The following is a 13,538-nucleotide window of genomic DNA, read 5'->3' as shown; positions in this document are numbered from 1 at the left end:
AACTGCACCTTCCTCGTCAGAATCGGGATCTGACCGACCGTGACCGATGCGGGCCCTGGCGACGACCGTCAATACAAGACTTTAATGTGGACAGCGGCAGTTAAGCTCCTGGAGGCACCCGTTTCCTATGATAGAATGATTCTGTACGTTGCCATACGAAGACGCAAGCGAATGCTGCGCTAGTCGAAAGGATTTGCACCTGAAAGGTGACCCACAAAAATCACAAAGCAGAATATTGAGTGGCACACACCAAATATCACATTTAGGGGGAGCCAAACAACAGCAAAAAAGTTTCGAAGGTAGTGAGAAGTCGAAGGTTAAAAATTTTCCAGAGGTCAAGGTCATCCGAAGGTGAATGGCAATGGGTGTGTGCAGGCCTCCCCTTCTCAGCCTTGTTATTCTAATTTTTATCATTATTGAATTTGTCGCGGAAAAAAGCGCGAACTTTCGAGGTTACCTGAAGGTATCCGTAAATGTGTGGTGCTCAGGCCTCCTCCTCATTATCATCACTTTTTAATTTGCCGCGGAACAAGTAGATAATTTTTTAAGCCCAGCAATCAGGATCATGCCAGGTAAGAAAACCGACGGAGCGTCAAGCTCCGCGAGTCCTTATGCGCCGGCTCCTTTCGGCAAGGGCCCGGAGAAGCCGCCGACGCCAATTCAAGACCCTATCGCGCGCTTGTTATCGCCGGAAACGGGGGGGGGAGGCAGAACACTGGGTTTTGGAGAGGTTGTCAGCGGCGAGACCGAGCCTTTGGAGGAAGGGCCACGCAAGGGGGACTCCGGAGAGCTGATGTTGTCTTTTGGGCGGTGTCTGAACCAAGGGATACAACTGTTGAAGAGCGAACAAGCGAGTTTGTCGAGGTTCTTCGACGAACTAGGGAACATTCCTCGCCAGGACATCGCGTCACTACCGGAGCGTCAAGCTTTAGGGGAACTTATGTGTCGGAGAAGCCTCCGGCGCCGATTCAAGACCCTAGCGCGCGAAGGTTATCACCGGAAACGGGGGGGGGCTTACCACTGGGTCTTGAAACGGTTGTCAGCGGCGACACCGAGTCTTTGGATGCAGGGAAGCGCATAGGGGACTCCGGGGAGCCGACGCAGTCTCTAGTGGTGGTGACCTTGCCATGGGAAATGGCAGCCGAGAAGTCGAAGAGCAAGGACCCTGACGGTTCGAGTGCTGGCGCAATGACGTCACTGGCCGACCGAGTGACGGAGGATTTGTCGGCCCCGGCAACAGCGACAACGACGCATGTCCTGGAAGCGGGGTGTGTGGGTGCGCAGGCCAAGGCCCCTGCCGAAATTCCCGACTGTGAGGCAAACGATTGCGGACACCTTGCCAATGGCAACGGTGTCACAGCACTTGCAGGCGGACGCTGAAATGAGACGTGCCGGTCTGGAGCACGACGACAATGACGACTTTGAAGGAGATGAAGTGATGCCTCTGACGCCCACCATCGGACAGAAGGCGAGGGTAACTTTTGCACGAGCTGTGCCGGACGGCAAGGGCGGCACTCGTACGAAGCAAACGACAGCACGATCAACGGGGGGGCATTGCGACAACCGCTCGCCCCACGAGCGCTAGCGGCCATGCGCGCCTTCACAAGGGTGACACGGAAGACGTTTCCGGTTGACCAAGTTCGAGATCGACGAGAGCAATTCGGTGAATACTTTTTCTTAGTCCGGTACACTGGCTCCTCTGAAGAAGACTCATGGTCGCCTGGGACAAGCCTAAGAGAGGACGGATTGGGGAGTATGTGCGACCCGGTCGATGAGTGGATCGACGACACGAAGCGCTCCATCCAATTCGAGCGATACGTCCGCGGCAACTTTATCGGACACCGGCTAATGACAGCGAGCGAGGAGGGTGACTGTGTGTTGAATGCGGTCCGGGCCTTGTACGAAGTCACGGGGTGATCTGGAATCATCACGACGGACCTGTGGGAGAAGTTTAAGCAGTTATAGAATATTCCGCCCGGGGATGGGCTCGGTACGTGGAAGGTAGCCGAGTTGCTGCACGTGGTGGTAAAATTTCACCTCGGAACAGCAGGCGAAGTACACAAAAGAACCCTGAAGAAAAATTGTTTCGAGGGACGAAGAGGGGAACTGTACTAACTCTTTATGAGTTGGGGTTGAGTCCCGGACAGTATTTGGTGGACTGCTACTTCGGAGCGGGACGCCGCCACTGTATGGCGTTGAATGTTACTGGCAGTTCCACCAAGTCTGGGATGAAGGCGAGTGGGTGGGACTGTCGGACGTGAATGATTACTTGACCGGCGTGAACGGTGTATTTAAATTCGTGTTTGTGGAAGACCTGAAACAACCGACGAAGGCCGACAACTGCCACGAAGCCCATTACCAGCGCGTTGAAGAACAGAATGCGGCGCTACTGAAAGAGTTCAAGCGATCTGCAGCGAAGACGAAAAAGCGGACACGTTAAAGACACCCAACACGGTACGAAGGAGACAGTTGTTCCGCCGCAGCGGAATAGAAAGCACGAGGTCATACTGTCTAATTCCCTAATAACGAAAACCTTTCAACTGAGCCACAACACACGATACTTTTCACACTCAAATTCTCCATATAGTTATTGTCATACGATCCCCTATACACGCATATGTATAAACCCAACACTTTCGATGAACATATCAATCTTTAACATATCGATCGTCATCCAATCGATACACAAAACGCAAAGGCTTATTGTATTACACAGCCGTTGCCAGCGACACTCCACGTGTCGTCGTCCCAACTCACAATGATTTGCGCTTGCGCATCATGTATGAGTGTCACGATGCACCAACAAGTGGGAATCGTTGACGTGAGAAGTTTTACCTCACATTAAGTCGCGACATTTACTGTCTCCGCCAGCATCAGTTCGTGCGCAAGTACGTCCGTGCTTGCGAGGTATGTCAACGGGTGAAGCCTAGTTCTTCACTCCGTGCACCTCTAACCTCTCCCACTTCCGGCAGAGTGTTGGCAGTCCATATCTATGGACTTCGTCTTAAGATTTCCCGGAGACGATCACAAAAACAATGGAATCCTTGTTTTTGAAGACAGATTCAGCAATTTGGACAATCTTGCTGCAGTACCCGAGTTGATCACGGCTCCGGGCTGTGCCCGTGCCTTTATCGATACGGTATTCAAACTCCACGATCTACCTTATGACTTAGTCTCGGATAGAAATTGACGGTTCACGGCGGAGTACTGGCAATACGTGTTCCGACCTCTCGGAACACGGCTTACTATTTCAACTTCTGATCATCCAGAGACAGATGGTCAGACGAACGCGTAAATCGCGCCCCGAAGAGATCCGTCGAAGTTTCGTCCAATTGTAATTGAATTAAGCGAGTTTTACCGATGGTCGAATTCGCCGTCAATAATTCGGTGATGCGTCTACAACGCATACACCGTCCTTCGGGAATGGCTTACGCCATCAATGCATACCCACCCATTTAAAGGGATCCTCTAGTTTAAGGGGGGAGGCTCGCACGAGCAAAACCACTTCTGGCTCATGCTCATCACGCGTCGAAGTCAACAACGACGCGAATGATGTCGATGTCGAAGAAATCAACATCGAAGATGAGAATGATTTAATGGCAGTGCGCACAAAGCGTACTGAAAAAGACAGAACGAATGAGTCAGCAGAAGAATTTCTGCTGACTCGAGAATCAATAATTCGTTTCGTTCAGTTTTCCATTGCTCACGCAGCGGACCGTCAGAAACGGAATGCAGACAAACATAGAAAAGCAAATGTTCAATCATTTAAATTAATGATCTAGTGCTACTCTCTACGGTAAACCTTCCTAAGAGTGTAGTCACTTATGTGGGTAGCAGTAAACTACTACCCAAGTTCATTGTGCCTTTCCGTGTACTGCATCGCAGAGGCAATGCGTACACAATAAATTGCCACGAAGGATGCGAGCGCATCCTACGTTTTATGTTTATCGGCTCCACCCGTACTATCAGTACGTTGTTTCTTCCGAGGACGGATCTGACCACCCTTTTCAAAAATCTCGAAAAGATTCTTGTGCTCGCGAACCAGATTCTCATGTTCAATCTAAAGATTCTCATGCCGGTTCCGAGTATCCTCGAAACTGCTATGAGCGGACGACAGCTCATCACGGAGAGTGTATTATTTCCGTTAGTACTCCAACATGGAGTACGCACTCTTTGAACGGTCTTCGAGCCGTTCGATATGGTGAGCATGCACCGTCTGCCCCAACGAGCGACGCTTGTCAAGCCCTTGGTCAAGTCCCTCCTCCAAAGCATGGAGGAAGTGATCGATTTTGTCGATCCTCGACATTAATTCCAACACGGTTCGGATCTTATTTTTCCTCCTCCAAAGCATGGAGGAAGCAATCGATTTTGTCGATCTTCGATTCTATATCCGACACACGGTTCGGATCTAATTTTTCCTCCTCCACCACAAACATTGGTGGATTCGCACGGTGGTCAACGTTTCCTTGTGGAATATAGCCAAACCACCGTGATGTGAAGGGGCAGCGGACGAGTTATCTTGTTCGCTGGTGCGGTTATCCACCTTCACATGACAGGTGGAAGCCTCGTTCCCAGCTGGTTGCTGACGTTGAGGGCCTCGTCCGTCAGTATGACGAAATCTATCCGATGGTTCAGAAGGTCCATAGAAAAACACGCATTCTGGCGCTTGTAAATCGATTGCAAAACGTCAATCGCGTGACGCTTTTCAGTAAAAATGCGAGCCCTTCCTCAGGGCGAAGAAAGGGAATAGACATCCCCTTTTACTCTCTTCGTGTTGTCAACGCAACACGGACAGGGATCGCCCCACGTGAGGCATGGAAGTCCAGTCTCACGTGACAGCCGATGCAATTTTTACTTTGCACCGGTTGGAGTTCTTTTCTCATTTAACGCGATTCGCGTTAAGTTTTTGCAGCCAAGCTTCGCGTCCGATGTCTTTGACATTGCGAATGAACGCACTCCAAGTTTGCATAAGCGAGGCCTTATCTCGCTTACTGTTGCCACTACACCATCGATGCTTTAGAAAAGCATCGAGATAAAAATCTTCGTCAGCGCGAAAGTTCTTCACGCTGGGATCAAGGCCATGTAGCTTTGTCGCAATAAATAAAGGATATTTATTGTGAGGAGTAGTTTCTCCAGACAAGCTATTGATTAGCCGTTCGGGCAAAAGCCACGGCTTCATTTTAGGGAAGAGAAGAATCATTTTGTTGTCTTCACTCCGCTGAGTGGTACCCCTGAAGCAGGGGTACCACAAGAACTTTTCTTACGATGGCTTATGCCATCGTCACCACCTTGCACAAAAACAGGTGCAGATGACAGTACGGGAGACGGAACGAGCGATGAGTAATCACCCTTATCGTCGAAATCAAACAGACTATTAGCTCAATTATCAGAATGAACCCTCTCTTTCGAAGGCTCATAGTCAGCCGCCTGACGTCTATCAGGCCACTGTTCTATTCTCCCCGAGTCGGCCATTTTTCGTCCGACTCGCACTTGTAGTCGACCTCCAAAGAGGGGTCGAATTCACGTGGTAAACCACCACGTGCACCCGCAACATCTAGTGCTTCGCGAGAAGAAGAAACTACGGCAGACGGATCGTCTGCCGCAAGATACATTAGTGCGTCACCCGCGACTGCATCAACCGCAGCCGAAGGCACCGCACTATACGCATATCGTATGGACTTGTTAACCATTCGATAGAATTAAAAATGATGGTTCTTACCAATCGTCATCGTTTTTTCATAAAGTGGTCTTATAGTGACCACTCTACCCAATGTCAGTCAGAGGGATTGTCGTTAAGGGAGGGGTGATGTAACGGTGTGTATCGTTACATGAAATTAACACTTAAGGTTGTTAATTGATATAGTATCTAAAAGATAGATAATATTTGGAGAATATTACTCTGTATAGTAATGCTCGGAAATCTTATCCATAAATGGGTATAAGCCGTTATATCTATTATCTCGCAGACTAATCAGCTGTAAACGTAAACAAAGAGAGAGAGACAGATAAGATTTCAATTCCAATTTTAGTATTAGTTAATAATTAAGTTAGCATTAACAGATAAAAAGAAGAGAAACTTAATTATATTAGTACAGTTTTCATTTAACCCTCTTTAAGGTAAGTGTCTTCAAGAGAAGTCTTTCTCTGCACGTACTAGTGTGCGTGAAGTGACGTAAGGCACCACTCGCAACTGAAGCAGTGTGAAGTGGACTTGTACTGAAGCAGTACAAGTCGGCAGCGCCCCGTTACACCTAACTTCTGTAAAGTCATGAAGAATTAATATCTTTACAGAAGTTCTGGAAAAAACAAATGCTGTTTGCGAATTCAAAATTATTTATTTATCCCCCAAAAAGTTGTGGGAGCCATAATTTAAGTAGGAGCGGTCTAAATTTAAGAAAAAATAATTTTGGAAATAGCTGTGGGGACAATTCTTAAAAGATTGTACTGATGAGTAATTTCTCAATTATCATCCAATCAGATGCTTTGTGTCTTTACCACCAGCTAAAAGAATTAAGAACTGACGTCCCATCGCTAAATTTATTTCTCTTAATAAAGCATGGGTTGTCAACGTAACGACGCTTTTCATGAGGTATTTTGAATTCAGAAAACGTAGTTGCCACAAATGAGCTACTCGCTGCAACGGCGACTGCCATTGGCTTCGCTCGACCAGCAGGTGGCGCGTGCGAGCATGCAAATTTGCCACAAAATCGTCATGCAACAGCTCTATCTTTCACGTATAGATGCATCGAAACAATGGGTCGTCGTGTCCAATCCTTCCGACGTGTGCGTCGACCTTACTGGCTTCAGCTTACACTGCAGTAATACCAACGACATCTTTTACTTCCCACCAAAATATACACTACTACAGGGCGACGAGGTGACAGTATGGTGTTCTCCAGGATCTTTAAAACTCGACGAAGACTATTTGCGACAACCCTATCTTTTTTGGACTAACACTACTGGCACTTTACGGCACCTTCCGTTTGATTTTTCAACAACTCAAGCCTATGAAGTCTTTCTATTCGATCCACTGTTAGTGGAAGTGGCCTCGATATACGTGTCTGCAGATGGAAATACGGAATTTCGTGTTTTGCACTGCAAGTCGACTCATCTTCGAACGGTTCGCAGTGATATTATTAACCCTCGCTTTTGTGCCGGGTGTCTGTCGCCCCCCGAGTTTAAGAAACAAACGTCGTGGCCGACATTTAAAAAGACAATATTCTCGACTTCATCATATCCGCGCGAAATTTATATCTTTTCGAGTTACTGGGGTGTCGTGTCGAATAAATCTCTACTTAAACATTTTCTTGCGATTCTTCTTGTGCCACTAATGGAATCAATTCGTGCCGTGTTGATATATTTCCTGTTTATCATGTGTCAACCTCTGAGTAAGAATGAAAGACGACCACAATTGCTATCAAGAATAATGACACTCGTCTTTATGATTCTCACGTGTGATATTATTGCAAGGAGACTTTTATTAAGCATTAAGAGCGGGTTCTTGGTCACTATTGCGAATTTTACGTCTATTGTACTGGATCAAGCTGCAGCGCTGGGATTGTATCGATCACTGCAAGTCGTGTACCCATTATTAAGCACTTTGTTTGACTACATGCTGCGGCTGGACCTTGGCGTAAGCTGCATTAACGCCGCTGCGGTACATGTCCGTTTCCTAAACGCACGATGTCACTGGCATCCTTTACTTAAGCAATGTGCACGATTGGAGCACAAGTACCGCGCGTTTTTCTGCACTTGTGGCATTGGCCGCGCATTGCTGCTACATCTGCTTCTTTTACTTCCATTAAGCAGCCACCCGTCACGTTTATGGAAGTTCGTAGGGTATTTACTTGTACCGCTCTTCACTGTGGCCTCGGGAGTCGATTTTATACGAGCACTGGCTATTATTTCCCACATGTTTCAATGTATCATTAAACATTTCCATGTTCAAGTGCACAATGTTCCAAGCCAGTCTTCGAAACAATTGCAACAAGTGAGCAAGTACGAACAAGATGTCACCTCTCAAATCGAAACCCCTTCAATAATTTATTCTACACCGAAGAAATTCCGCTTTCGATCCCGCTGTCGGTAGAATTAAATAATTTCTAACTTGTAGTAAATAGTAACTCTTGACATCTTAAAAAAATGCTGCTTTATGACTTTTTAACGTAAAGTTAAGAAAACCCCTCCTTCCTACCGTCTCCTCTCATCATATTGGCTCGGCTAAAAGAAGGCTTATGCTGCCTCTAAAAGTTGGTACCCTCAGGCGGCTGAGGAAGACGTCGATTCGTAGACGACGCCATTTCAGCACGAATGGCCACAAGGACGTTTTCAATGCCATTATTACGGTGCCAGCTATCCAGCGCAGCCAGCCGTCGCGGATCCACGCGGCCCGATTGCGGGTCCACACAGCTCATGTTGATGCGGCTCGTGAAGTGAACTTCGGGAGGAATGTGAGGGTACTGATCGCTACAATGAATTCGCAGACTATAGATACGTCCATCGTGGCATGTCTGCAAAGCACGTATCACCATATTCATAACTTTTAATTGAGTTTCGAAAGCCCACAATGAAATAAAAAAAAGAATCCGAAACTCACGCCAGCAGGACCAAGTATCGTGCCAATCCAGTTTGTAAGGAAGATATCATCTGCCTGCTCTAATCCATAGGAAATACTCATGTCGCCATGTCCCTTTTCACTGTTCTCCAATTCTTCGAGCAGCTTAAAGTTCCGGGGCACTACAACGCAATAAGAACAACATCCACGTGTACAGCACACGGTATCAGCGGCCAGCAACTTGTATACAAAAGTATTGAAGTCAGTCTTGATACATACTGATAACCACTTCCGCGCCATGTTTTGCCATGACTGCAATTGCGTCACTTGTTCCGAATAGGCGAGGTCACAAAAAGCGTTACTGTTGCTTCTTGTGGCGAGCTACGACGAAAATAGAAACGATTAGACTCTCTCTATATATACAACAGATTACGAAAGAGTCGCGCGTCTGTAGAAGAGCACTGCCATAACCCCAACGATAACCACGTTTCGTACCTGATCTCAAGGTGTCTTCTTGCTTACAAAGTGGGATAACTCCCCGGAAAAGAAGGCAATGACCTCATGTGATTGGTCAAAACGCAAGGCAATAATTTAAAAAAAAAGTAACACACGTGGACGTAAAAGACTCGAATAATTTCCAAAAAAACGAATTTCATTTTTATATATATCTAATGATGTCCCACTTGAAAGTCGGGGTCTTGCACCAGCATCGCGCGCAGTTGCTCAAGTTCTTGTTGCCACAACTGCGCAGGAGTTGTTTCCTGCAGCTGCTTTAACTTTTCTTGCTTTGTATCGTGTTCCTTTTGCAACCGTTCGGTGAATTCCTGGGTGAAACTCAAGAGCGACGTTTGCAGCAAGTAGTCGTAATCATCGCAATTCGAATGCAGATCACCAGCAACCTCTTGGTCACCCGCATTTCTACCGAGATTCCCATCATGAATAATATTATCGTTTTGAAGAGCATAAGCCGGTGTAAAGTGGAGCTCTTGGAGCATTTGAACCAGCACAGCTTTTGGAAGTCGTTCCTTTAATAGTTTTGCCAAATTGCCAAACGAAACCTCTTGAATAAATCGAATTCGGTTGCTTAAACGGAGTACTTGTTTCTGCTGAGATTGTATAAGATATTGCTTGCGCTTTGCATATAAATCACGTCGAACATTATAAAAGTCGCGTAAAATGGCTTCACTTGTCTCGTACTTGACCAGTTGTCCGTGAGCATTGAATGCATGCATATTGGTAGTACTTAGAGGTGCTTCTAGGCGCAGCAATTTGCTTAATGCATCATATCCACTACGTACGTTAGCATCACTCGTTGTTTGCTCCTTTGTTTCGTTTTCAGAGCACTTTGCCAAATCCGATCGCGTCATGGAAATATCAAAGCATACGTCTTGATCCGAATGATGCTCTGAAAACGACCGAATGATCTTCTTGCCGATCAAGTCCCATAGCAACTTTTTATAGTCTTCGACCCATTTCCCAAGTGGCAATTCCGTTACGCGTACGGTCGATGTATTCACCTGTTCCACGCATCCACGAGATAGAAACGAGGACTGGCTTGTTTGGTACATACTTCCACGAAACCCCTTGGTCCACGGCGTCATGGGTGCAAGAGTACCATGTAAGACATCGTTTCCGGCTTCTTCGAAAGCAATCAGTTTCAAAAGGTTATCAATGATGACAATCGGGTGATGGCATGGGATTGATGTGGACCACCCTGTCCCGATTCCTTCGGCCCCATTAACAAGTAGCATGGGAATAATCGGCACGTAATACACTGGTTCCACGGGGAATCCATCGTCGTCGGCGTACCGCAACAGCGCATCATCTTCTTCAGGAAAGACCATCCGAGTGTACTTTTGTAAGAGTGTAAAAATATACCGAGGACTGGCCGCATCTTTTCCGCCTTGAAGTCGCGTGCCAAATTGACCCGACGGATACAAAAGTGGCAAATTATTGGAGCTGACAAAGTCTTGCGCCATGTTTACAATCGTCGAGTGCAACGATGCTTCTCCATGGTGGTATGCCGTCTGTTCACTGCAGTAGCCGGCTAATTGAGCCACTTTGACTTCACTCGTGAGCTTGCGTTTAAAGCAAGCAAACAACACTTTTCGTTGTGATGTTTTGAGACCATCAATTCCCGATGGCAATGAACGTTGATTATCCGCGTACGAAAATTGAATCAATTCTTGATTCACAAAATCCCGATACGTGACATTTCCCATACTCGTGTCAAGGAACGAGTTGGGGGAGTATGCCGTTGATAACCATGTTTTTCGATCACTAGCGCGCGCTTTATTAAACACTAAATCCAATGCATCGCCATCTTCGTCGCCAGTCCATTGAAAATGTACAATATGATTGTCCAAATCACGAAAATACGCGCGTCCTTCGGCACTCGTACTCGTTCCAAGTCCTTTGTAATACTTGATCACATAGTGCTTGAAATCCTTTACAGGAAGAGACGTTTTCCAGTCAAAATATTCTGGAAGACTAAAGAATTGACGCGTTTCGAGAATCGTTTGTTTAAACGTCGGACGAACTTTAATAAGAGGAGTGATGAAGGCACAGAGAAAACCAGGTTGTTTCAAAAGTTCTGGCCAGAAGGTATGAAAAAGATTTAACAGCAAACCTTTAATGTGGGACCCATCATGATCTTGATCAGTCATGACAATAACCCGTCCGTATCGCAGCGTTTCACGCGCTTTGTCCGTGGAATATTGCTCGTCCATTCGAAGACCAAGGATCGTACACAAATGTGCAAACTCGACATTTTTACCAAGTTGTGCTACCGTGGCATCGCGTACATTCAAGAGTTTGCCACGCAATGGAAAAACACCAAATTGATCGCGTCCAACAACTGCGAGACCCGCCACTGCAAGTGCTTTTGCGGAATCGCCTTCCGTTAAAATGAGCGAACATTCTCGAGAACGGGTACCCCCTGCGTAATTGGCATCTTCGAGTTTCGGGACATTTACGGATGATGTCTTGGTACGCGTGGACGACACTTTCTTAAATAAAGCAGCACGTTGTCGCGCACGAGCACTTTGAACAACGCGATCGACAATACCCGACTCAAGGAGAATGCTTTTCAAGAGTTTCTCGGAAAGAAGGCAAGTTGATCCGTACGTTGATGGCCGAGACGTCATGTATTCTTTCATTTGCGAGTCAAATGTTGGATTTTCAATTTGACAATTGATAAATAAAGCCATGTGAGGTTTCACGTGAGCAGCAGTGATTGAAAGTTCCGGATTCTTTTTATTCACGTGGTCAGCCACATGACGACAGATCTGGTCGCGAATATAGCCAACATGAGACCCACCTCGAAGAGCTGACATGCCATTCACAAAACTCACTTGAAGAAATCCCATATCAGACGGCAAGAGACCAATGTCCCATCGCTTATTGACGCGCGAATAAATGACATTTGAACGAGACAAAGCCTTGGTATCAGTATTTGGTACCGAAGTTTGAGGTTTTGCAGGCAAAGATGTTGTCGAATCACAGAATGCGTGGATATACGACTCGAATCCTGAGAGGGGCACGGTTTTGCCGTTTAGCGTTACCTTAACGTCAGGTAAGCACCCAGCCACATCAAACACACGCTTTTCCAGCACACGCACCATACTGGCAGTGAGTTTCTCCATTTCAAACTTTTTCAAATCAGGTGAAAACGACACTTTCGTGAAATCTTTATCTTTGCCAGTAAATTCATTAATCTCGGGCTCTCCACGTATGCGCATGTTATTACGCCAGACTTGTTTGTACTGTAATCCTACGGACGCATCACCGGTTTCAACCATAAATTCTTGACTAAAAATATTTGTCAACTTGGCACCATATCCGTGTCTTCCACCCGTTAATCTCGCAGCTGCATCATCAAAATTGGATCCTGTAAGTAAATGGCCAAGCACTAATTCTGGTACATAGACTTTCTCCGTCTTGTGAAACTTGACGGGGATCCCTTTGCCATCATTATACACCGAGATCCAGGGCCTATACCCATTTGTCTTGTTGCCAGGATCAATTACTACGTCCAAATGCCGCATCGAGGGGTCTCGAACTTTGTTATCGACTGCATTTACGATAATTTCATCAAAGATTTTGTATAGGGCAGGGACGTATTCCACAGTCTGCGGCTTCATCCGGAGTTTATCGTTTAATAATTCCGAGCCATTCGAAGCCATCCACATGGTGTCTCGTGTGGTCTCCACGGAGCCAATATACATGCCTGGACGTAGTAAGACGTGTTCTAGCGGACTCTTCTTTTGGTAGATGCTCTCGACATTGCAAAAGGCGCGTCGACTCAATACGGACACTCTTGGTTTTCTATTACAAACACTTTTATTACATAGAAACAGTGGATTTCTGTCGACGCAGCGGTAAAGTTGTGCAGAGCTGATGGAAGCTAATGGTGGCAGTAAATTTCCTTCTCGAAACGAGCATTTCGCTGCTGTCGCTACAGTTTTCGTGTTATGGAACCTCAAATTGGACGGACGGAAAGAACTGTTAGTACGGATCGATGATGTTGTCGTAGGTGCTGCAGAATAGAGTGATATAGGTCTGGTGATGCGGCGCCACTCACGTCGTCGACCTGCTCCGCAACGCCACATCCTTATCGACGTATGGAGGACATTAATTGAGTTTCTACCAATCAGGTATGATATAAGAGTTGCGCCGTAGAAGTTTTCAAATCTCTTCCTTCTCTGTCATTCATTTCATTGATAACGTTTTCTATTAAAAATCAATTAAAAATTAATTATAACGTATCTCTAATATATTAATATATTAAAATGAGCTACATAAAACAGAAAATTAAAACATTCCAATAAAAAAAATAAAAAATATAAATTAAAGTTATAATTATAATTAGGTTATCACAAATATTTAATATGGGTAATGAATTTCTAAGAAAGAATACCTTTATTCTATATCCAAAAGAGATATGTAAGTTTTAATGAGGTTAGAAATATTCTTAAATATTCTT

At 45.9% G+C, this 13,538-nt stretch overlaps 3 protein-coding genes across 3 annotated transcripts; 1 reads left to right on the top strand and 2 right to left on the bottom strand.

Annotated features, from left to right (window-relative positions):
• Positions 1-6,622: 6,622 nt before the first annotated feature.
• Positions 6,623-8,089, top strand: CCR75_001587 (uncharacterized protein; the record flags this gene model as incomplete). Its single annotated transcript, XM_067959689.1, has 1 exon — positions 6,623-8,089. One exon carries the CDS (start codon positions 6,623-6,625, stop codon positions 8,087-8,089), a length of 1,467 nt encoding a protein of 488 aa, XP_067816192.1.
• Positions 6,678-9,002, bottom strand: CCR75_001586 (uncharacterized protein). Its single transcript, XM_067959688.1, has 3 exons — positions 8,834-9,002; positions 8,597-8,736; positions 6,678-8,510 (listed from the first exon to the last, which is right to left on the bottom strand). Exons 1-3 carry the CDS (start codon positions 8,862-8,864, stop codon positions 8,244-8,246), a joined length of 438 nt encoding a protein of 145 aa, XP_067816193.1. The 5' UTR covers positions 8,865-9,002; the 3' UTR covers positions 6,678-8,243.
• Positions 9,003-9,222: 220 nt separating this feature from the next.
• On the bottom strand, positions 9,223-13,164 carry CCR75_001585 (uncharacterized protein; the record flags this gene model as incomplete). The annotated part of the gene is made up of 1 exon (XM_067959687.1): positions 9,223-13,164. The coding sequence occupies one exon, from the start codon at positions 13,162-13,164 to the stop codon at positions 9,223-9,225; it is 3,942 nt and encodes a 1,313-aa protein (XP_067816190.1).
• Between the last annotated feature and the right edge of the window lie 374 nt (positions 13,165-13,538).

Source organism: Bremia lactucae, linkage group LG4 (assembly GCF_004359215.1).
Source record: "Bremia lactucae strain SF5 linkage group LG4, whole genome shotgun sequence".
In the NCBI taxonomy this organism is placed as follows: domain Eukaryota; phylum Oomycota; class Peronosporomycetes; order Peronosporales; family Peronosporaceae; genus Bremia; species Bremia lactucae.
Note: the sequence above shows the minus strand (reverse complement) of the source record. Positions and strands in the feature narration are given on the sequence as shown.